The following is a 25,773-nucleotide window of genomic DNA, read 5'->3' as shown; positions in this document are numbered from 1 at the left end:
GTGATACTGCAAGGTATCAGATAGATTATATCATGGTTAAGCAAAGATTTAGAAATCAACTCGTTGACTGCAAAACTTACCCTGGAGCAGACATTGATAGCGACCATCATTTGGTGATAATGAAATGTAGATTGGGGTTTAAAAACCTGAAGAAAAGGTGTCAGATGAATCGGTGAAATTTAGAGAAGCTTGAGGAAGAGGAGGTAAAGAAGATTTTTGAGGAGGACATCACAAGAGGTCGGAGTAAAAAAGATAAGGTAGAAAATGTAGAAGAAGAATGGGAGAATATTAAAAAGGAAATTCTTAAATCAGCAGAAGCAAACTTAGGCGGAATAAAGAGAACTGGTAGAAAACCTTGGGTTTCAGACGATATATTGCAGCTGATGGATGAACGTAGAAAATATAAGAATGCTAGTGATGAAGAAAGTAAAAGGAACTATCGGCAATTAAGAAATGCTATAAACAGGAAGTGCAAACTGGCGAAAGAAGAGTGGATTAAAGAAAAGTGTTCAGAAGTGGAAAGAGAAATGAACATTGGTAAAATAGACGGAGCTTACAGGAAAGTTAAGGAAAATTTTGGGGTACATAAATTAAAATCTAATAATGTGTTAAACAAAGATGGTACACCAATATATAATACGAAAGGTAAAGTTGATAGATGGGTAGAATATATTGAAGAGTTATACGGAGGAAATGAATTAGAAAATGATGTTATAGAGGAAGAAGAGGAAGTTGAGGAGGATGAAATGGGAGAAACAATACTGAGATCTGAATTTAAGAGAGCATTAAAAGATTTAAATGGCAGAAAGGCTCCTGGAATAGACGAAATACCTGTAGAATTACTGCGAAGTGCAGGTGAGGATGCGATTGATAGATTATACAAACTGGTGTGTAATATTTATGAAAAAGGGGAATTTCCGTCAGACTTCAAAAAAAGTGTTATAGTAATGATACCAAAGAAAGCAGGGGCAGATAAATGTGAATAATACAGAACAATTAGTTTAACTAGTCATGCATCAAAAATCTTAACTAGAATTCTTTACAGAAGAATTGAGAGGAGAGTGGAGGAAGTGTTAGGAGAAGACCAATTTGGTTTCAGGAAAAGTATAGGGACAAGGGAAGCAATTTTAGGCCTCAGATTAATAGTAGAAGGAAGATTAAAGAAAAACAAACCAACATACTTGGCGTTTATAGACCTAGAAAAGGCATTCGATAACGTAGACTGGAATAAAATTTTCAGCATTTAAAAAAAATTAGGGTTCAAATACAGAGATAGAAGAACAATTGCTAACATGTACAGGAACCAAACAGCAACAGTAACAATTGAAGAACATAAGAAAGAAGCCGTAATAAGAAAGGGAGTCCGACAAGGATGTTTCCTATCTCCGTTACTTTTTAATCTTTACATGGAACTAGCAGTTAATGATGTTAATGAACAGTTTAGATTCGGAGTAACAGTACAAGGTGAAAAGATAAAGATGCTACGATTTGCTGATGATATAGTAATTCTAGTCGAGAGTAAAAAGGATTTAGAAGAAACAATGTACGGCATAGATGAAGTCCTGCGCAAGAACTATCGCATGAAAATAAACAAGAAAAAAAAATAAAAAATAAATGTAGTAGAAATAACAAAGATGGACCACTGAGTGTGAAAATAGGAGGAGAAAAGATTATGGAGGTAGAAGAATTTTGTTATTTGGGAGGTAGAATTACTAAAGATGGACTAAGCAGGAGCGATATAAAATGCCGAATAGCACAAGCTAAACGAGCCTTCAGTAAGAAATATAATTTGTTTACATCAAAAATGAATTTAAATGTCTGGAAAAGAGTTTTGAAAGTGTATGTTTGGAGTGTCGCTTTATATGGAAGTGAAACTTGGACAATCGGAGTATCTGAGAAGAAAAGATTAGAAGCTTTTGAAATGTGGTGCTATAGGAGAATGTTAAAAATCAGATGGGTGGATAAAGTGACAAATGAAGAGGTATTGCGGCAAATAGATGAAGAAAGAAGCATTTGGAAAAATATAGTTAAAAGAAGAGACAGACTTATAGGCCACATACTAAGGCATCCTGGAATAGTCGCTTTAATATTGGAAGGACAGGTAGAAGGGAAAATTTGTGTAGGCAGGATATGTTTGGAATATGTAAAACAAATTGTTAGGGATGTAGGATGTAGAGGGTATACTGAAATGAAACGACTAGCACTAGATAGGGAATCTTGGAGAGCTGCATCAAACCAGTCAAATGACTGAAGACAAAAAAAAAAAAAATAGTATCATTAGATCTAAAAGATCAATACTCAATCCAACAACCAACTCCAACTCCCCCTTAAAAAAATCAAATGGAGACCGATTGGTTTCAGCCAAAATAAAAGAAAGAAAAATCATAAACAATGGAAAAGAAAAAACAAATCTAATATCCAGCTGAAAATAAAAAAAAATAAATCAAATTAAAAGACTCACAATACAAAATAAAACAAAAAATAACTAAAAAAAACAACCTCATAAGAGATACTCTGAGAAATTCTACATATACAACCCAACAAAGAATAAACCGAATTAGAAGACCAACCACTAATCATAATAAAATATGCCCCTAAACCAGAACAAAAAAATAAATAAATAAACAATAAGTAAACCCAATACAATTAAAAGTGAAAGGAAATAATAACCAAAATATTAAAGAAACAGAAAGACCTAATATTGGTACAAAAAAATAAATCAAATAATTACCAAAGACAAGGAAATAATACCACCTTCTAAACAATTTTAAAGCATCTCTAAAAGGCTGTAATAACCCAAGCAAAAAAAAACAAAAATTGAAACCTAACTCTTGACCTTCTAAACAATGGCAAAGAATATGATCTTTCATGTCCCAAAAAATTGTAAGCATCGCTTTTCCAGCAGAAGACTGCATTTTGAATTTCTTTGTTACTAGTGTGTTTCTACTCTACTCTGCTGTTTTGACTCTGGTTCGTAATGGTATATCTAAGTCTTATCAGTGGTAATTATTTATCTAAGAATTACCTTGCCCATAATCAAATTAGATTTCAGTTGTGTACAGGTCTGTAATCTTGCAGCATTTTAAGTACCCAGCATGCACATTTCTTAACAAATTCCAAGTAATCTTGGATAATCTTCTGCACTATGTGTACACACTAATGCTCTATCTCTGTGCTACTTCTTCCACAGTAACTCTGTTGAGAATTATTTGTTCAACATTTTTATCAAAATCTCTGTTGGCACATCTACTGGAAGTCCAGAAAGTGCTTCATCAGTAACACTTTTTTGATCACTTTTAATATCTCTACCTATAGGTAAAACTTACCTTGTTTGTACAAATCACACTGTATTAAGCATGCAAAATATTGACAGTTTTTGTACCTTTAAAGTGACAAAAACACGAATAACTGCACTACTCCTCTAAAGAGCATTTTTACAGTAAGCTATCTATAATTACAAAGGTATTAAAAAAAAAAATCAAAACGTGTGTGGATTGCACTTAAATACTTACTATGTAGCTCAGGCTCACACTAATGTGTTGGCATTCATATAGTCAACTAGACAAACTAGTTTCCTCTCCGTGCACATTTATCTATTTACTTATTGAATGGGCCTTATATGTTACATGTCTTGTATGTAACTCTATGTGTTTTATATCGTGCAGTAAATGATCCAATCTGAATAAACAGTTACTGTAACAAAATGTACTCTATATTTATATGTTCTCAATGTAAGTGCAAAATTCTGGTTATTTTTTTTTAATATTCTTTACTTAAAGGTAAGTGTCTACAGGTCTGTAAAATAAGTCAGTAATTCTTTTTAAAAGTAATTTTTTAAGATTTATTGATGCTGGTCAGATACTGTCAGCAAATAGATTGATCAAGGGATAAAAGAAAAAGTCAAAGTCATTTTGCCACATAATAGAAGCAAGATATATGGCATTGATACAGATGGTGGTGACTGATAATTTGATGACATCATTTTGTGATATCTTTATATATATATTTCTTGTGTGCGTGTGTATGTCACTGAACTCCTCGTAAACGTCTGGACCGATTTTGATGAAATTTTTGTTTGTGTTCAAGGGTATTTGAGAATGGTTTAAAACTTCACAATTTGATCCGATAGAAAAGTTTTTTTTAAATTTAAATTTATTTATGTGTTGTTGATCTTGGGGTGGTTAAGGTTCACAATTGGATCCGGTAGGCAATGCTGCGATCGCGTTTTAGAATTTTTTAAAAATTTTTGGCATATCAGTCAGACCCGGTAGTTGGTGCTGCAATCGGATTCTAGGATTTTTTCTTATTTTGCTGCATTTTCGCATATCAGTTACTTGCTTCATAGCTTAATGTTGTTATTACATTAAAATTTGTATTTTTAACGGTCTACTGTGTTTAGAGAGTAGTTTGAATTAAATCCAATAAGTAGTGCTGTTCTGACAATTGGATTTATTTACATTCTGACTTTTATAAAGTGAAAGGTTAAATTTTATGAAGTTCCGTAATGTTCTGTAAGTTTCTTAATGTTCAGTATTAATTGCAGTGATTTTGCAGCCACAATCCTTTTTGTTAAAAAATTATTTTCCATCGAATACTGTGATTAGAGTGAAGTGTGAATTAAATCCGATAGGTAGTGCTGTTGTTTCGCCATTTGGATTTATTTACATTCTGACTTTTATAAAGTGAAAGGTTAAATTTTGTGAAGTTCCTAATGTTCAGTTTTTAAGGTTTTATGAAACTTTCAATTGTGTTCATTTAATCTGTATGCATACTCAAATCTAGCAAGAACGAAGCATTGCCGAGTCTGCTAGAATTGCGCGCTTATTGAGAATATTGTATTATATTATATTATTATTTTTTGCAATAACGTTATAAAGTGTAATTAAAAAATATACATTGTGCAATTTTGTAAGGTGCAGTATTGAAGTAAGTATTTTACATGTTTTTTCATTAGTTTTTAATGATGAATATACGTGCATTCAATAACAATCAACTTAACCTACAAATTTAAATTGTCAGTTCTCATTTGACTCTATGCAACTTATGAAGTATTGAACAGCTCTTTGAAAATAAACATGTTAGTTTGTAAAATAAATTATAACATTTATAAAATTAAAATATAAATTACTTATAATAATTAAAGTTTAATGTATATTTAAAAAATTGAAGTTATAATTTTTGTAGCTGATTAATTTTACAAAAAATTTCTAAAATTGTTTTTAATTTACAATTATCTCAAATTTGGTAAAATAGATATTAAAATAAAGAATGAGAAATAAATGAAGAATAAGAAAAATGATAAAAATTTCTACTAAAATTTTAACTACGTTGCCTTTTTTTACAGTGCTTTAATTTTTTTTATTAATCAATTAATTAAGCTATCACATGGTTATGAAACTTCAAAATTATTAAATAAATAGAAATGTAGGAGGTACTTTTTTAGAATGATCTTAAGTGAAAATTAGTAGTAATGTGGATGAAAATTTATTAATTACACTAATTATTAATTTTATGACGTTTCGATTTTTTAATTCAATTTTCATCAGACATATTAATATTTAACGAAAATAAATATTAACCATACTACCCATAATTAATCAATAAACCCATTACAATAATACAACAATCACAAACTGATAATAATCATACTAATAGTCACATTAATGAAATTTTGTCCACATTCCTGCTCAATTTAACTTAAATAAATTACCTATATTTATGTGTTGTTCATGTATTACAGAACAATGCCACGTCAGGACGACGACTGTCGGGTCCACTAGTATCATATAATTTAAGAACCATTCTTTAGTATTTCCTTTCGGTTCCAAATGTTTTTGAAAAAAAATCTCCACAAATTTTGTAAAACTTTATATAGTCCTGTCATTCATATAAAAAATTACCACTTATTTTTACAAAGTAAAATAATATTTGATGCTCAGTAATCAGTGTTGGGGTACAAATGAATCCCACTAAGTTCAATTGTATAAAACTTTATTTAACAATATCTTATCACTGAATATTAATCACTGCTTTATAACTAAACTGAATTTTTAACAACAAACATAATTAAATATAACTGAATTGTATAAATTAAAATCTGTAATTGTTCTGATTGAATCTACTGATTATGTATCATGTTAACTGTATGAGCTCCACATCTGAACTGGACTGCCAGCTCTCTGCGTTATCTCGGCAACTGTCCGTAGAGCAGCACTCAACAACACAATAATCAGCATGTTGAAATTCTCACAAACTGAAAGTAAGTATTTAACCATAAGCACAGACAGTGTTTTCTCTTTCACTGTAACGGTTAATAGAAAACAAAATAAAATACATTTGTACTTTAACAGTATTCAGTAATAACTACAAATTTATTGTATAACTTTTGTATGTTAATTTATAGATTTCTGATGAATATTTTAAAACCTATGTGATTTTCTTTCAGAATGGACTTCAGATATTGATATACCATGCCAAGTGGGAGATAAAAGTGTTTTTTTAAATGAAGATGTATTCATAACCCTTGAAGCTAAACGACAGTTTTTGAGAAATCATTCTGCTCGTGTTATTCAAAAGTTTTTACGTAAACGTACATTCTTGAAGAAAAATAATGCTGCAAAAATTATACAGCATTGTAAGTTCAGTTGACTTTTTTGTTTTTATTTTATCTTAGAATTTGTTCTTTACTAAATATGTTCCTGTTCCAGTTAGAAAAAGAATTAATTAATTATTGACTTATAGTTTTAGTACAGGGAATTTGTAATTTGCATTATTCTTTTACCTTAATATTGCTGGCTAGTATACCAGTGTGCTTCCTGTATTTAATACCCACAGTGGATAGAAATTTTTATACTAAAAAATTCCATTTATGTTAGATTTGGTTTGTGAATTGGAAGGTTCTTCCTTTTTGTTAATGTCAAATTTCTATGAATGATGTGCAGCACTTCATATTCTCTCAAAAATAATTAAGAAAATATTCTGTTTTATATCTTATATTGCTAAGTTTTCTTGGTCCTTAACCATTTTCATAATTACATTTTCGAACTTTTAATTCTAAAAGTTGCTCGATTTCTACATCATCTATCATCTGTAGTTTATTTTCTGTCTTTTCTACTCGTAAGTCACAAAAACGCTTTTCCAGTAACCGTTTTTATTTATCAGTTGTTTTATTTCAGTGTAAGCAATGATTCTTCTTTTATTAACCACTTCTGGCTGTAGTTTTGTAATACAGGCATTTAATATTTTTAATGCCTGTATCCACTTATTATTTTAACTTATCCACTTATTTTTTTCAACTACAATACTATTGACAATTGAAAAATTCTTCAAATACCCAATTAATATTTCTTTTCATATATGATTTCATATAATTTTTTTTTTCATTTCGTAAATAAAAAATTTATAAAACAAAAATTAATTTTATCTCGTGCTTCTGTAATACAGTATAAATAGAAATTCTTCTGCTTACAATATTAACAAAAATATTTATAATACACCCTACTGATGTAAGAAGATTTTATAGTTATTTATTGAATACATATACCGTAAACACTTAGCATAAAACAAGAAACATTTAGATTTAGAGCTACAGCTTTTCATAATACTGTACCAAGTTTTGAATTAAATTTAACTTTAAAAATCAAACCAAAATTATGAAGAAAAAAAATGTTGATACAGTCTGGGTAATCCAAATGACCGGATGAGTGAAATTCAAATAATGGAGTTATACAATGATATAATGGAATTATATTTAAGTACTGTTTTGCAGTTTTAAGATAGTGGACAGTCAGATTGTGTTAGTAAAAGTTCATGAGTGTCAGTTGCTTAGAATTAATTAATGTTAATAATTTAATTATAACACTTTCTTTTTATTATTAACAGTGTTATCAAATATAATATCAGTGTATAATATATGTGTTATCAAATATAATATCAATTTATAATGTTGCAGATTTAAAAAATTGGATTTTAGAAAAGAAATCAAGTTGTTTAGAAATCAGTAATTTAGATAAAAGAGAGGGAATAGGAAGTAGCATACAACTTTTAAATAATTATCAAGATGGTAATTGTACGATATCGGCTTCAGTTTCTGTAACTGAAACAAGTAGGTGTCTAAGTCGTGGTGACAATTCAAAATTATTTTTGGATACTGGCGATGATCTTATGAGTAGAAAGAATGTTTTAGTATTTTCACAAAATTTGGTTGTAACTGATAAAGGTACAGGTGATAATGCATTTATAAATTTTGATTTTAAAAGAATGAATGAAGAAAAAGTGGATTTAATGTTAAATTGGTTAAATAAAATTCCATTGTCATCAAATAATAGTGTAAATACACAAATCACAGAAGTAAGCTTTTTAAATAATTCTATAAAACATACTTATGAAATACAAAAACCACTACAAAGTAAAAAATACAGAGAACAGTCTGAATTATATTCAGTTGCTAATAAATCATATCCTGTAACTGAAAAAGGATATTCTTGTCATTATCTTAAAAAAATTGTCATTTCTGAAAAAGTAGTAGGACGTGAAACATTTTTTGTAGGTAATGGTGTTGTTAGCAGAAGATCATTGGCTAAGGTAAGATTTTATTCAATCATTTTTTTTTTTTTTTTGTTAAAATATATTTTAATTGTCTATAAATAACTAGAGGTAAATTGGCTAAGGGATGTAAGGCATAAAACTTCTGAATTCTTTTTGGATAATGATCAAATTTCTTGTGGTTTAATTAACATTATTATATTAATTATAAGCTCAGGACGAGTAAATTAAGATATTGTTGAGAAACATGCTAGAAGTGTGACATATTTGCAGTAATGTGCAATTTGATATTTTCAATACATGCATCAAATTGTAAATGATAATGTACTAGTGTAAACTTCTTAATTTCATTTTATACATATATATATATTTTTTTTTTTTATTGCCAGCATGGGTCACTTTAGTCAATTATAAGGAATTTTTAGTTCCTATTTTTCCAACATTTCTTCATCCTTTCAGACCATGCCTATCTTTCCATCTCTAAAACTGTCTCTGAAATCACCTTTCCTTCTTGAAAAATATCTTTCTGATATTTTTTATTAATGCACATTAATATGTCATGTGTCTCTAGATTTTCAGGATTCTCTTGTTAGCCACAAAGTTAGTTGTTTTAAACAGCGTTTCACTTCTGGGTCAATCCATTTGAAGTGTCCCAAAAAAACATAAGTTGGTTGCTTGACCGATTCAAAAAAAAATTGAATCTTACCCACTTGTTTCCTACATGTTTCAGAACCTTAAAACAATTTTTTTTTTGTTTTTAATTTTTATTTAAGAAGTTTACCTGTGGCGGCCATTTTTGTTACAGTGTGCACACCTATTTTTGTGATTGTAAGGTTTATGGAAAAAAATCATAACTAAAAAATTATTGATTCTGGAAGGATGAAACAAAAAGCAATTTAATCATATTTTCTCAAGGTAAAAGATCAGTCTAGTGGTTTATTTAACTATCTCTCTTTTTTATGAGAAAATTACCAATAAAATTGAACATTACCAAAACTGTGAAATTTCACTTTTTCAAGAGGCAGGGATGGCATACATAGTTTGAATTATTCTTTTATATGTAGGTATATATTAGTAGTTTTAACATAAATAATATTAATGGTGATATACTTATCCCTCAGTTTTTATGAATTTTTGAAATTCATCTAAATTGTTTTTTCATTTAAATTGTAAGCGGTAATTTTTCCTAAATATTTCAATCTATTGACAATTTTTATTTCTTGGTTATCTATTTTGGTATTATTTGCAAGTAAAGGAACAGAAAACCAAAGAACCCAAACCAAAAAAAGAAATAACACTGGTAATTCTCTCTGTTATCAGTGTCGTTATGTAGACTGGTTAACATTATTTCTGTCTTTTGAAAGAATATTCTCAGGCCAATTTTTTGTTCTAAATTTTGTTGTTTTTTTTATCTGTTTTGATTCTTGGTAATTGTTTGCTAACAAAGCAAGGTCTTCTGAAATGCTGCACAATGCAAAATCGCCTTGTATACACTTTTATACAAAATTTTCATTATTTTAAAATTTAGTCCCCGATCGGGAAGGACCTCCCCACGAATGCCAAAAAAGGCTTCATATGCCTTCTTAGTGACACTCGGGAAGTGCTACTTGAATTTGAAATTCTCATGAAGGAGTACACCCAAATACCATTGTAATGAGATGTAACAAATAGAATGGCTGGTGATCAAAACATGGGCTCACCGCATAACAGCCCTTCAGCAGCATCATGGTGGTCTTCTCAGAACTAAATACAATTTTATTTTGATTTTTAATTGCTCCTCTTCTCTAGTATTTTAAAAGCTTGAGTTGCCTGGAATTCGACCTTGTTTCTCAAGTCTCCTTTGACAGCAGAAGCCCCGACATTGTCACAAGCGATGACACGACATCCACTGGGCAACCTCAACTGCATGAGATAGTCAAACTCCACAACCCAGAGAGCCCAGCACACTGCCTTGGTGACACCCCTTAGACAGCATCTACTCACCTCAGTGTCACCATTACAAAGCACTACATATCAGCACCCTGATCTCATCATGCATACACACCCACGATTGTAATTGATATAAAGCAGAGGACTACTACAAATTGTTAAATGCTTTGAATATATCCAAAAACATACCCGGTACATAACACAGAGTCGGGAGTAATGATGTAAATCGCTTTTAAAATTGCATCCTCTCTACCTTTCCTCAGTTGCAAACCGTACTGGTCCTCCATCAGGAGATTTCACAAGGCAAATACATTTTGCAAATACATCATCACCTTCTCAAACACCTTACCAAGGCAGAAGCGTCAGACGCCTGTACGACAAACTCACAGTGTAATCAAACAGTGGGTTTCAGTGTTGATTTCCAAAAATTCCTCTGGTTCTTACAGTTTAGCAGCTTTTAAAATGCTTCTGGCATAATTTCTGCGTTTTCCTTGTTATTTGCTATTATTCTGTTTTTATCCTTCAGCATTAGCGTTAGGAATCGTATTTTTTTAGTTGTTTATGGAAGGTTTTGTAATAATGTAATTTTCATGTAATTACATGGTAATTTTCTTCTATTAGATTTATTAGATCTTTTTGAGATTGTCTTTTGGTTTTGTAGATTATTTGGCAGAATGTTTTTCTAATGTTTTTGAGGTTGTTGGCATTTCCTCCTGTTTTATGACTAAAATCTTAACCAGTCTTTCTTCATGGACTCTGCCACATTCTTCATTCCACCAAATGTGTTTTTTTCATGGGTATAGGGGATATAATTTTTCAGCTTCTTTTTGCAGAACAGGAATTATTTCTTCTAAATTGTCTGTTAAGTTTTCCGTAGTTTGGGTTTTTTCCTGGTACTTCTCTTTTTTGATTATCTGGTGGGGATCGTATTTCCTCTGTTTTCTTATCTGCTTTTTGTTTTCCATTTTTAAATGGGCTGAATTTTATCTTTATTTTGGTTAGATAATGATCCAATCTGGTGTCAACTTCTCTTAGTACTTTTAAATTGTACATTTCTCTGAGAAATGGTGTGTATATGTCCATACACACGTGATTCAACTGCCATTCCCTCCCTTTCACCAGTCAGGATGCTTTCATGATTGATGCTTACTAAATTTTCTTTTTAAATAGTGTTTGGAAATATTATTATTTTCCCTGCATAGTTCTATCAACCTCTGTCCGTTTTTATTCGTACATATCTGAGGTCCATTTACCGATGATGTCTGTATCTTTTTTCTTTATCCAATTGGGTATTAAAGTCCCTTAATAAGATTTTAATATTATTTTTATCAGTTTGGTTAATTACTTGGTCTAAGCTTTCCCAAAACTTTTCTACTTCTTTTCTAGTTTTATTTAGGTTATTTTTATCACTGGTTGGGGCATTGACGTTTATGATGGTATAAATTTTATTTGTTGCTTTTAAAGTTACGGTTGCGATCCTGTATGAGATTGCTTTAAAATTAATTGCAGAGTTTATTATTTTCAAATTTACTATGAATCCTGGTTCCAAACTGGGAGCCCCCTATGCCCAGTATTCAGTTGTAAATTCTGTAACCTTGTGATTCGAACAGTTCTTTGCTTATATTTCTCATTTCCTGCAAGCCAGCTATGAGGATTTTTTGATGACCTAATTCGTTGAAGTTTTTAATTGTGGCAGAGTGAATGGAATGCACTCCACTAAAAAGTAAATCAAATACATCAATAAAAACAGAAAAAAAATTACCCAAAAATGAAAATCAAATATTTGATTATTCTATTTTTGTTTTGGTGCCTTTAGTTTTTGGGGTAGTTTCATCTTACTTGCTTATGGAGTTAATGCCTTTTTTTAATGAATTGGTTAAAATTATGAACTTTTTTCCATTTTTGGTCCTTCATTTTTTTTCTTTTAGTTTTATTTCATTTTTATTTTCTTGTTTTTAGTTGTAAAAACTATTTTGTTAATTTCAACAATAAACTTCTTCCAGTTAAGGACACTATGTCACCCTGGAGCTCTTTATGTAGGAATAATCATCGTGCGGAGGAGAGAGCCTCTGTAGTGGCGTGCAATGTTTGAGGCTGTGGATTGTCATGTTCCAAGATTATGGTCATGGTGGCCTTTTGAATACAGCATACTCATCATCTGAGGTGTCTTAACGTCTCAATGTACCGTTTGGAGAAGATCAGTTAACCCAGTTTCCAGATATTCAGTCACATAAACATGTTTGGCATCTCAAAACACTGTCAAAAGGAGTTTCTTCACCAAGGCTTGAGTTTTAAATTTTTTGGGTTTTGGCGATTTATAATGTCTGTATTCCATGCTTTGCCGTTTTTCTTCCAGACGTAATGATGTACTCAGCTCTCATCCCTGGTCACAATATTGAAAGGAAGTTGTTTCTTTCAGCACAGTAGCACTGTAAAAGTTCTTTGCAACATTCAACACGACGCTGCTTGTGTTTGTGTGGTATCCATCATGCACAGATATTACGGTAACTCAATTGTTCAATAAATGGCCTGCTCGTTCTTTAGATATGCCTTACTGACTTGCAATGCATTGCTGGGTGATTTGCCGGTCACTTTGAAGCAAATCGTTCACCTCCTTTCTATGTTTCTCGTCAGTCACAGAAACTGGTTGGCTGCTGCAAGGTGTGTCCTCAATTTTCACATTACCAGCTTCACATTCGCAATATTTCAATGCCAATGTATATGTATGTAGGATGAACATAAATTATTCAGCACATTTTAAGGGTTAATAAAAAATTAGCAAAGCAGTGTAGCATGTATTGATTTTTTTCAAACGTTGGTGTAGGTACTAGAGTTACTCTGACCTTAAATGAATGTACCAATGCAATGCAATGGCAAGGGGCTACTGTGCAGGAGAAAGCAATATGCATACTATGGTTTCATGAAAGTGGATTTGTCATTAAGATGTTTTCGTTGGGAGGTGCTGGCAGACCAGTCATCTCTGAGGAAGTTGTGAGTCGAGAAAGAGAAATGTTTCAGGGAAGCCTGGGTAAATTGACTTGTGCAAATTTAGAACTTGGAATGCCTTAATCAACATTTATGAAGGTTGTAATGCCTAAACCTTCATGCATACAAAATTCAGTTGCATGCAATTGAAGATGATGATAAACCACACTGTTTGCTGTGTACATTCTTGATAAAGTGAACGAAGATAGTTTGTTTAGAAAAAGTCATCTTCTCTGACTAAGCTACTATCATCTGTATTTCTGGTCATGTTAGCCATCATAATTGTCAGATTTTGGGTAGCTAGAACCCTCATGCTACTTGACAAACACAACATGATAACTTGAAAATTAACATTTGGTATGTGTTGACTACTGAATGAAGTGGTTGGACCACTCTTCGCTGAGCCAACGATTACTAGCGCTAGCTATCTAGACATGTTACAGAAGTATGCAGTACAAAAATTGAACATCGGCAACCTAAGATTTACTTCTAAACAGATGGTGCACCACCACTGTGGGGTTATATGTCAAGTACTATCTACACGAACAGTTTTCTCAACATTGCTTTGGCCATAATAGACCAACTTTCTGACCACATTTATCCACTGACATTACGCTACTCAATCTGTTTCTTTCAAAGATGGTGTGTGCAATTCAGGTTATCAACATCAATGAACTAAAAAAAAAAAAGATTGAAGGTGTAATTAATGAAATAACTCAGATATTCTTTGTAATTTTTCCCATGAAACTGAATATCGTTTAGACATTTTACGTGCCACTAAAGATACTCATGTAGAACTTGTTCAAAGTTAACACTTGTAAACAAAACTGTTTGAAATACCCTATTCAATAATAAAACATGGATGTAAATACATTGCTGTGTTATTTTTTTATTAATACCTAAAATGCACTGAATAGTTTATGATCACTCTGTATATAAAGTTGAAATATTTCTGTTTTGGAAATTTTCCATAGCACGATGTGTAACATGTCAACATTTATGTTGGGGATTTCTTCCTTAATTTTTGCTTTAAGTTTGACAATAGTTATATAACAAACATGATATACTAGGCATTTGAAATGTCCCCTCAAAAAAATCACAAACTGGTCTAGTTAGGGACTTCGGGGCCATGCAATGTCACCATGTCATAAAATTATTTAATTGCCAAACAATTTCTGTAAAACTGTCATCAGCTGTATGTGATGCAGCTCCTTCTGTTGAAAACAGAGTTTTCAGTTTCAACTGCGGGAAATTTTGCAGTCTGTGTCTTAAAAAACCTTTTACTACACCATGCAATGATACAACACACTATACTATAACTGTGGTGCTATCTAATGGGCAGTGGTGTACCTGATGACCCAGTAATATATTGGAATATGTTGTATAATAATGTTCAGTAATATAATGTTATTCTGAACTAATATAAATTATTTCAGGGGCATATCCAGCTCTTCTTTCTGAATTTAACTTCTTTCATTGTGGAAGGGTAGTCCACAAGGTGGGTGCAGTGCAATAATACAATAACAAAATGAAGAATAAAATATTTATTTAAAAAAAAACTAATTTTGTAACAATAGTTTGCGAGGATTAGATGCAAATTTTCTAATTGCAGCTTCAACTAATTGCTCCTTGTTAGCGAAAACTCGTTATCAGTGAATGCTTCACATAGCTAACATATTTAACCTGTTTTCACTAATGGTGCTTCTTAGCCATGTTTTAATTTGACAAAGGGATCTAAATGAATGTTCAGTAGTACTTGTTGTACAGGGCTGTGAATGCAGTGTCAGCAGAGCCTCCAATAGTCAGGAAAAACAATTCGCTCTTTTTTAAAGCCTCAGTTGTGTGACTGGTGCTTCCTGTACCTCATTCCACATTTTGAACCACAATTCCCTTTCTCCTTCAGTGCCGCACAAGATGAAGTACTTTCATTCCATTCGTCTGTTGAAACCTCTTTCATGTTATTCGGATGGAAATTAAGCGATGAAAATGCAGGCAATTTGTCTGCAGAAGATGATCTGACTTAAAAAGATATGATGGGATCGATGTAAGGAATTATTAGAGACTTTTTCAAAATAAAGATAACTTTTTGGCTGGATGATTGCTTCTATGCTTCTGTCGGCCAGCAGTGTGAGTGGCAGTTATATCAACATTCAAATGCATCGCAATTTTGCCTGCTTCTTTTAAAATGTTGGTTATGACATTCTCCACATCTTCCCAATGAACTTGCAGCATGTCAAGAATAGTTTGAAAATGCTGATTGACTTTGACTATGTCAAGTGTCTTCAATTGAAGTGCATTTGCTACAGGTTCCAGTATAGGGGAATACTTAGCAATTAAGGCTACTGACACAATAAATTAAGATCTGCACGCTGCTGCATGCATTTGATAATCATTTTTTCTTGTTGCTGCATTTCCTTCTTCAGCTGAGGTCTCTAATGTGTTAAACAATATCAACAAAGTGATACTTAATCACAGATGTTCTTGTATTTCTCTGACCACCTAGTTTTACAGAATTTAGGAATACTAGCAATAAGCTTGCATCATAAAATGCACTCATGAAAAAATTTGATTATGTTCTTAATAGTTTCAATGCAGTTTCGATTTTCTGGGATAACATTTATGCCGTTCACAAGAAGGTTGAGCTTGTGAGAAAGGCAGTGGAAATAGAAGGTTTTTTTGTAGTTTTGTTTCAAGTTCGCCTGTACACCTCCTTCTTTCCCAATCATGAAACATTCGACCAAGCCTACAATATTCGTTTTAGAACTTGGTCGAACATGCATATCAGGGTCTAGATTTATGTTTGTCACAATATCTTCAATGACTTTGGCAATACTTATGACATTAAGTTCTTCAGGCTCTACAAAACCTAAAAATTCTTGTTTGATTTTGTCGGTCTCTTCATTAAAGAAGCATAATCCAACAGACTGTTCTTTACCAGAAATATCCGCGGTTTCATCAGCCAAAATGCTGTAAATGCAAGCTTTTTTAATCCTTGTAACGTGAACTGATGTATTCCCTGATTGTAATGACACATACATAAATTATTTCATTTTGGATGATAAGTGATGCATTTTTGGGTCCATGCTCAAAATAGTCTTTTAGTTGTGAATTACTTGCTTTGATCCCTAAATTGCATAAGCCGATAAGTACACCTTCATCCAGATTTTGCCTTTAAAAGGTAAATCATGTGTGCCAGAAAAAAGTGATCTAGGAAACATATGAGGACAGTACTTTATTGTTTTTTTCTATTTTCGTGAAGACTGGTGAAGTTGGATGACCACTGGAACACACTCCATGAACATTTTTGCGGATTCCATTGCAGTCTGATGTCCTTGGGACTGTACACGTGCATACAATGATCGTGCAAGTCCTTTTACTTAGTGAAAGGTCTGATGGAAAAAGAACCCCCAACCATCTCTCATCATTCTGGCTGATGGTGGAAACAGCACACTGTATTTACAGGACGCATCTTTTGTCACCTTGAGTAACCTAGCCATGGTGAATATGCGTCCAGCCACTGGTAATTGAATTTTCTATTTAGGTGTTTGGCACCTGCCTCAAAATCGTAGTTCTTCAGTGGTACCTAGACATTTTCCAAGAGATTTTTTTTTATTATGAACTGGCACATGCTCACCAACATGAAAAATGTTACAATATCATCTTTATGCCGTCGTCTTCAATTTCACTTTCACTGTGTTGGACATTGGTTTAAACCATAGAAAAAGGCCCTGCAGTCGCAGTGTTTGAACTGAGGGTGGTTGTACTACCTTGTCCTTATCCTCATAGCTGCTGCTGATATTTCCTTTCGTTTTAAATTTACTGAAAAAAGAATAAATTTAATTTGACCAAACATTGATGCAGATGTGGCATCTCGCTCCATTGGTTTGATAAGGAAGAATGTCAAAGTCCAGGCGGGTAAAATGCACTCCTGGTGAAGTAATAGCTGAAGTGCGGCCTGATGTTTCCTCCTCATCAGGAGATGATGAGCAAAGGACTGGGGTATCAGTTATCTCTACTCGGGTTAAGGCAGAGCGTTACCACGGGGTCTTCGGGGTGAGTCCTGAACTATTTAACGGCTTTGTTTCTGAGGGCTGATTGTTTATTGATTTCTCTTTGTGTAAGGTCAAAGAATATGTCGATTTTCAACATTGTTTCAAGTGCTGCCAGTTTGGAGACATAGCTAAACTGTGTAAACATTTGGTGGTAGTATGCTCCCACTGTGGGGATGAGGGACACAAACAAGAGGAGTGTCCAAAGAAGTCGAAGGGTCCGACTTATAGAAATTGCAGACGTCTTCAGAAGGACCATAAGCACTCGCTTAATGGTAAGGATTGTGGTTGTTATCAGAGGGCTGTCACTATGTATTACAATTCAGTATCATTAGATGGTGAAAATTGGGCAATTAAATCCACAGGGTGCTTACATGGTACAGATTGAACTTGGCAAGATTACCATACATAGGGGGTTGGATGTTATCTTGTTGCAGAATCCATATGTTTTGTCCGGTGAACTGCTAAATTTTTCTCATTGGAAAAGATTTCATTTTGGTTCTGATAGTATGTCTACTGTACTGTGCAGAAGGGAACTTGGGACTGTGTCTTCACACAGTCCCAAGAGCTGTCGAATGAAGATTCGACAGCTCTCTAACAATCATCATGTGGATGTTCAGAATTTGCATCTGTATTTTGCAACTTCGTATTTTCAATATAGAGATCCTGCTGATCGTCATCTTGAGGTCTGGGATAACATTTTGCAATTCTCTGGTATCAGTCCAATCCTTATTGGTGCAGATGTTTACCTGTAATCAGTACAGGTTTTGTCTCTGAAAGGTTACTAAGGACGACTTTATGTGGTGAGTGTGGTAACCTCCAGTCGTGAGGAATATGTCCTGGGAATTTTCCTGAACATTTCTGGAGTATTTAATAACCTATAGTGGCCTTCTATTATATACCACTTACTGAAGAGAGATTGTACTGGGAGTGAGTTGCAGGTTATGCAAAGTTACTTCAGTCATTGGGATGTGCTGCTTCACGAGGGCAGCCATGAAGTGAGGCAGACACTGTCCACAGGACAGTGTGCTGGGTCCCTTATTGTGGGTGGTGGAGTTTGATTCACTTCAGCGGCTGAGGTTGCCCAGTGGGTGTTGCATCATGTTTTATGCTGACAATGGGCTCCTGCTGGTTGAAGGAGGTGTGCAGAGGGGGTATTGAATTCCAGGCCACTCAAGCAGGATACTTGAGCTATGGGGTCATCAACATAAGATGACGTTTAGCCTGGAGAAGACCATGATGATGCTCCTCAAAGGCCATTTGGCTATGAGGTGGCGAGTCCGTGTATCGATGTCAGGCCAATCTATTAGATATGTTCAGGTTCAAAAGACACCTTTGGGTGTTTCTTGATGAGAAATGCAGTTTAAGAAGCACCTTCAATACATCACGGGGAAGGCTTGTAATGTCTTCTTTGGAATTCGACATGTGGTGAATCCTGATAGGGGTCTTAATTTTAAGACTATAAGTATCTTGTATAAGGGTGTCTGCGAGGCAATTATGCTATATGCAATGCCTGTGTGGGCCGATAGGCTAAAATTTAAAAGCTATCAGAATATTTTGTTATGGGCTCAATGCCTTATATTGCTAATGGTAATGGGTGGTTACCATACAGTTTCATAGGAGGCGATCTTGGTGATCACAGGTGTGAAACCAATAGACTTGATTGAGTTTGAGAGGCAACAGCATTATGTTGCTAAGAAGTCAGGTGAATTGACTTGGGAGAAAGTAAAGGAAATAGAACAGCATGGTGTTGCCCTGTAACAGGCCAGATTGGATGAGACAGAGTGTGGGCGTTATACGCATGATCTTTTACCTAATGTTGTTGATTTGCGGGACACCTCTTGGGTACACCCAAACAAGTATGTGATGCAGTTTCTTTCAGGGCATGACGTTTTTCAGGACAGACTACAGAAGTTTGGCCTGGTGGACTCTGGAATGTGTCCGCAATGCAGATTGTTGAAAAATGCTTATGTGATATATGAATGTGCTAGGTATGACTTAATGCGCACAGATGCCATTTATCGGCTTGATATTATCGGATCAACACTTGATCTCCAAAGCGGGCCAAATGAGTGATTGTAGAAAGTTTTATTGCATATTGGGCAAAAGAAAGGATTGCTGAAGGGGTGTTATGTTTGCTTGGACTTTCCTTCTTTGTGTTTGTTATTTTGTTGCTGTTCTTATTTCTGTTTCATTATAGATTTTTTTTGTTTATGTTGCTGTTATGTTACATTATTTATTGTTATGGTTTCTTCATTCTTAGAAAGTTATTCAGTCTTGTTTGAGAGTTGGCTAGATTTGTTTTGTTTGGAGTTTATGTTAGTAGTACACCGATGGGAATGTCGCTTGTGGCATTTGAATCAGTGGCATCCTGGCTGAGGCATGACTGAAAGATGTTATTGCTGAGGTACTGAAGATGACCTCTGGTAAAGCCCAGAGTACAGAGGGGGTGGTGTGGTGACCGAAACCATCACACGGAGGATGTCTTCCCCTATGGGGCCAGGATGAACTTAATTCTAAAATATGAAAACTTAGGGAAGAATCATAAATAGAAATTTTATCAGATAAGACATTTCTTTAAAATCAATTTTTTGGACCCAGGTATCCCAAAACTGATATTTCCATAAATCCATATCACAAACATAAATTTTTCACATAATTTTTTCAGTTACATGTCTTCCTTTCTTTACTGATAAATTTATAATATAGTGGAAATTAGCCAGATTTACTGATATAAAAACCAAGCAATATTGGTAATTAGGAGGCCACATTTTGAATTATTTTTAATTGGTCATCAAAAGTATTGATTATTTAGAACTTAACAAAAATTATAAACTCAAATACGAAACTATTTAAGATGAAAGATCCAATAGAATCCTCAATGGCATAACACTTACTATTAGCATAGAAAGATAAACAAAAAATGAAGAATAACAAATTTTAAGTTACATTCTTTTAAAACAAGAGCTGCACTTATGTAAATTTATGGTACATATATTGCAAGTTAAATAAAAGCATGTAGAACATCAGCATGCAATAAGCTGATAAAAGCTGGTAAAAGCATGTAGTAGGCTGCTTACCAAAAAATGTTTTAACATCAATTCATTGTAATAAAGGGGATGGTAGGTGGCCATCACAAAAAACAAACTTTACAGTTGTAAAAAATTGTATACACTATTTACACCTTGTGTGAAAGTAACAACTGCACTGACTAACCAAAAATGCATGAACTCTGCATATACTCGGTAGATAATTTCTGGAATATTCCCATCGTGTTGTGAAATGAGACAAATGATGAGACTATTCTAGAAAACTCTTGTTGCTGCAAGTAAGATGGTGCTGGCGTGCCATTGTAGTTATTAAATCTCACAGATGGTGCGAATGTTTCTATTTTGTAATTAATTTCTTTAAAAATGTTTAATTTTAAATTTTTCAAAAATTTTTAGTATTTTTTTGTTTTTTTATCTTTCCATCTTGGAAGGTGAGCATTCCCCTCCTTGCCATGCTCTGGATATACCATGAATTCTGGTTTTTTATATACCCATTGATGTGGAAGTGCACTTCATTTGACATCCATGCGTTGTTAATGAAATCCTTGTTTCTTCAACATTTGTTTCCAGAATTGTCAATGCAACAAGTATCTCTGGATCTAAGTTCTTGGTATATTTGTAGGGGCTGGAAGTTCAGCCTGACAGTATTTTTGAGTGATCCTATGGCTTAACAAAAAAATATATATATATTTTGTTGGACTAAATGGCAAGGGTTTCTGATGGCGGCTTGTTTGAACAACCTCAATGTTCTCTGGTGTATGAAAAATTAACAGACCACTTGTTTGATGGTTTCTTATTTGTATCTAAAGTGGTTTATTCAAAATTATAAATCCATGTTTTAATTGTATGAAGAGGTGAGAGATTCAACTATGGTGTCATACTGGTTGGTAGTGACATAAAGATTTCCTTTGTGTGGCAATCAGACTTAAACAATTCAACAGGAAAATATGTTCAGCCCTACACCACTGCTTCATGCTTATTAAAAATACAAAGGCATTCTAATCAAGCTCTCATATCTGTCTCAGAGGCCTACCAAATCGCCAGGGCTGTCAACACAGTTCACAACATTTTTCCCTGTATGTTTTATGTTATTAAAAATAAAGTGATGTACAAATTAAATTTTGTCAACAGTCAACTTAATGGATTTTATATTTTATGAATTTTATACATTAAGAATATAGTTTGTTATGTGCATAGAATAAAAATTGAATAATGATGAAATGCTGGATTTAGTTCAAACAACTCAGGCATTATGAAGAGTATTGATAATTTTTAAAATCTGTGACTTATGAGTATGGATCATATGATTTCAATCCATTTTACAATAAATTTTGTTTTTAAAATTTAACTAATTGTTTTATAATTAATACCATTATTAAATTATATTTTAATTTAAAAAAAAAAGTATGTATTGTAATGTACTGCAAATTGGAACAGGAAATTGTATCTTCTGTCACAGTGGAACAGAAATCAACAGATCAAAAGTAGCACAATAGCCAGCAGTAAAACTGGTATTAGCTGTAAAACAGTTATAATAAATACTACTATTTTTTTAAAAACAAGAAACTTATCAGCTTATGATTTTAATATGTTGTACAAGGTGGGTGGGAAGTCCCTTTACACTATAATAAAGCTTAATCGGGCTCTAATACTGCCAATTCTCACTGCTGATATCACTCACTGTTGCTGGAAAAGGTGGGGAGAATAAACTGTGGTGGGGATTGTCTGTTGTGTTCATTCACTGTGGGATGACCTTATTCATAGTCAAGTGTGGAATGATGGTGGATACGAGTGTGTTCAAAGAGCATTTGTTAGGTTGTGTGTGAGTCCTTGAATGTCCACACACTAATAAAATATTAGAAAACATTATGAATGACTCCTTTGTCCATTTTGGGAAATATCACTATCACAGCAAACATTATTGACGGAAACTGTTCTTGATGCACTATGCAGTGGAAGGCCGAGCACTTGAGCTGAGACATGTGCTGCTGTGGAGGCATCGATTCAAAAATCACTGATGAAATCATCATGCAAACATTCTGCAGAGTTAGACATTCCAAAATCAATAATGTAAGACCATATGCGGAAGGACTTGAAAGTTAAATGTTTTCGTTCAGCCACAGTTAATGAGTTGAATGTCAGTGACTTTGATTAATGTATTTTATGCATGTGAGTTACTGCTTGAACACTTTCTGAGAGCAAACAATAAAGAGAACATTGTTCTCAGACAAGTATGCAATTTATTGAAGCTGTCGTAATCAAATGTTTTTCTCTGGGTGAAAGACAATCGTCACTTATTTTGAGGATATTGAACACCATTCACCTCATGTTATGATTTGGGCTGGGATGACAGCTGAACATCTTTGTCCTTATTTTTATATGGTACAGTTAATCAACACAGTTGTGTGAGAATGATTGACAAGTGGTTGCTTCAAAAATTAATGACAGAAGGGATCGTTGACATCATTACATTTCAGCATTACAGTGCTGAAATACACACATTCAAAACATTTTGTTTTGAATGTGTGTAGTAGATGCCTCAATGAAATTTTTCCGAATTGCTGGATCAGACATGGTTTAGAAGAGTCATATCAAAATAAGGAGAGATAAGAGGACTACCAAAGCTCAACATGTCATTGATGTTATCCAATATGGCATTACTTAAAAAATTGCTACAATGCATGTGATCTTTTTGTTGTAACAATTATTTGATATATTATTGCCAAATGTAGACTGAAAACAAAGTAATATTAAAACCGGAATTTAGCCCATGGATGCTGCTGCATGAGTTGATTCAAACTGTTCGCGTTAAATGAGTTAAAAATAAGTGTTTATGTAATTAAAATTTTGTATACCTAAAAAATATTGTTCTTATGAAAAAGATCAGCTTCAATATTATGCAAATTCAGGAAAACAGTGCCTTGACAATTGTAAGAAAAAAATGTAGAAAAGAAATAAAGCAACTGCTATTATGAAAAAAGGTTCTTTAGAATGTGGAAATTTAAATTATTTTTAAAAAAAAAGTAAGTTTAAGTAAAAATTAATTAACTAGTGTGAGGTAGTTAACTTCTCAGGAATGTATATTATTTTCCCCCAAAATTTCTCTTCCCAAAATTATTTTTTTTAATATCTGAATCGCCTCTGGTTGTATATCATTGTGCCATAATAATCAGCTGCTAAGCAGTAATATTGACAAACAAATTTTAAAAATCTTAAAATTAAATTATTTTAAAATCAACTATGCAGAAATTTTTTTAATGAAAAATAAAAAAAATTTCTTCACGTAAATTATTTGGAAAACTTATAAATACTTATAAAAACCAGACATTAAATTATGTGGAAAACTTATGGGAGCACCGGACAAAAATTACTGTAATAAATAAAATGTAATAAGATCAAAATTGATCGATTGAGAGAATAGTAAACTTGAACGTACAAGTCAAATTGAAAACCTCCTCTTATTGAATTCAAATGATGTTTCGTGCATAATCTTCATATTTCTACACACCGGTTTTAAGTGGTTTAATCACCTATAAAAAAAAGATCCTTTTCATAAATGATACCTCTGGACCATGGCACAATGAACTGTCAAATAGCCAACTGACTGGATTTAACAGCCATAAGCCACAATGTGTCGAGTGCTAAGGGTTAAAAAATAATCCTAGTTTCAGCATAATATAATTAATTAATCTGAAATTGAACTTTAAATTATGACTAAATTGATTTGTTTATATATATTACAGGTTCCAATGTGGTTTCATACTAGAAAAACTTGCCTAAGGTATTCATGTAACTTACCTCATTCATTGTTGACAAATGGTTTAGAAGATTTACTTACCTAAAATTAAGAGTAATCTTTTTAAGAAAATTAATGTTATGAATACTTAATTTATTTATTTTTAAATCATGAATCGCCTTTTGCTTTTAATATTTTGTTGTTTAGTTGATTTGAAAATAATTTTCATTATTAATGAATGATGTATATTTAGTTTTTAATAATATATGAATTGTTCTGAGTACATATGTTTTTGGTTGTTGTCAGGTTGAGTACTACTCTTTCAATTCATTTAAAAAAGATTAATTAGATTAACGGTTATAAAATTTAGTTTATTTATTGAATACTGGTTTAATACTAATGTAATGTCACAAAACCAATTTATAAATGAAACTTATACAATTGCTTGATGTTGTGTCATATCATGTTTAAAATTAGTATAACTTTTTGTTAATTTCATGTAATTAGATAATCTATCTTCTAATAAATGTATTGTATATATTAACTATGTATTTTATTATTTATTTTATATTAACTTACTTTATGTATACATTTTTAGATTCCTTTAATTTATTGAACAGCTTGATGTTTTGTGCAATTAAGAGAACTTCTTTCAAGGATCCTGTTGTAGCTAATTTCCAGCATATTTTTCTGTGAATCTTTTTATAATGAAGGTGCAATTGATTGAAAAAAAAACATTCTGCTATTAATTTTTTTAAAAAATCAAGTCATTTATAAGTCCATTAGATGAAAAAGTTCCATTTATTTTATTTGAAAATGATAATGTATCATTTTTAACAATTGTATTTTCAATGAATCTTATAAGAAACAAATTACCTTGCATAGACAATAAAAATGCTACTAATTATTTCACTAAAGACATGGGCCTAATTACCTCAAAGAGGTCCTTTGGAGCTTCACATTAATTTAGATTGTTTATATTTTTGAATAGTTCTGGAGTATTTTGTTATAATAACATGACTGAAATATGTATATAAACTACAGACTACTTACATTATAACGAAGTAAACATTTCAGGAATATATTCAAACATGAATAATAGATTAAGAATGCCTTTTTGGAGGTATCAATCATCAATTCTTATAAAATCATAAATTACAAAAAAAAAATGAGTTGATTTTAAGATGCCTGTGCAGGAAGCGTCCCTGCTGAACAGGAACGTTCCCCCTAAAGACATCGCTCGGCCTACCTACCGACTCAAAAACTATTAGCCGATTAACGCTCGCGTATTCATGGACTACTGACCAGTTAAGAATCCTACCAGGGATATCCTTACCAATGGTAACATCGATGTTGGTACCATGGAAGGCCCTCCACCACCCAACTGCAACTGCAACGGTGAAGGTAGACACCCCCCTCACCGGCTACATTAAAAACATCAAAATGATGCTGCGCGATGAAACCTTCGATCGATTCGCCA

General features: G+C 32.7%; 1 protein-coding gene across 7 annotated transcripts in view; it reads left to right on the top strand.

Moving 5' to 3' along the window:
* LOC142324241 (unconventional myosin-XIX-like) overlaps positions 1-24,766 on the top strand; it is an 89,106-nt gene extending 64,340 nt beyond the window's left edge. For 3 of the 7 annotated variants that reach the window (XM_075365094.1, XM_075365096.1, XM_075365093.1), the window contains exons 14-16: positions 6,446-6,634; positions 7,952-8,583; positions 24,301-24,764. In XM_075365094.1, coding sequence (XP_075221209.1) covers positions 6,446-6,634; positions 7,952-8,583; positions 24,301-24,399 — 920 coding nt within the window. In that variant the 3' untranslated portion in view covers positions 24,400-24,764. Of the gene's footprint in view, positions 1-6,445; positions 6,635-7,951; positions 8,584-9,349; positions 9,460-24,300 lie in introns of all 7 variants that reach the window. The other 4 variants (XM_075365098.1, XM_075365099.1, XR_012756252.1 and 1 more) reach the window with 3 other exon arrangements.
* Positions 24,767-25,773: the final 1,007 nt, after the last annotated feature.

This window comes from Lycorma delicatula, chromosome 4 (assembly GCF_047948215.1).
Source record: "Lycorma delicatula isolate Av1 chromosome 4, ASM4794821v1, whole genome shotgun sequence".
NCBI lineage: Eukaryota > Metazoa > Arthropoda > Insecta > Hemiptera > Fulgoridae > Lycorma > Lycorma delicatula.
Note: the sequence above shows the minus strand (reverse complement) of the source record. Positions and strands in the feature narration are given on the sequence as shown.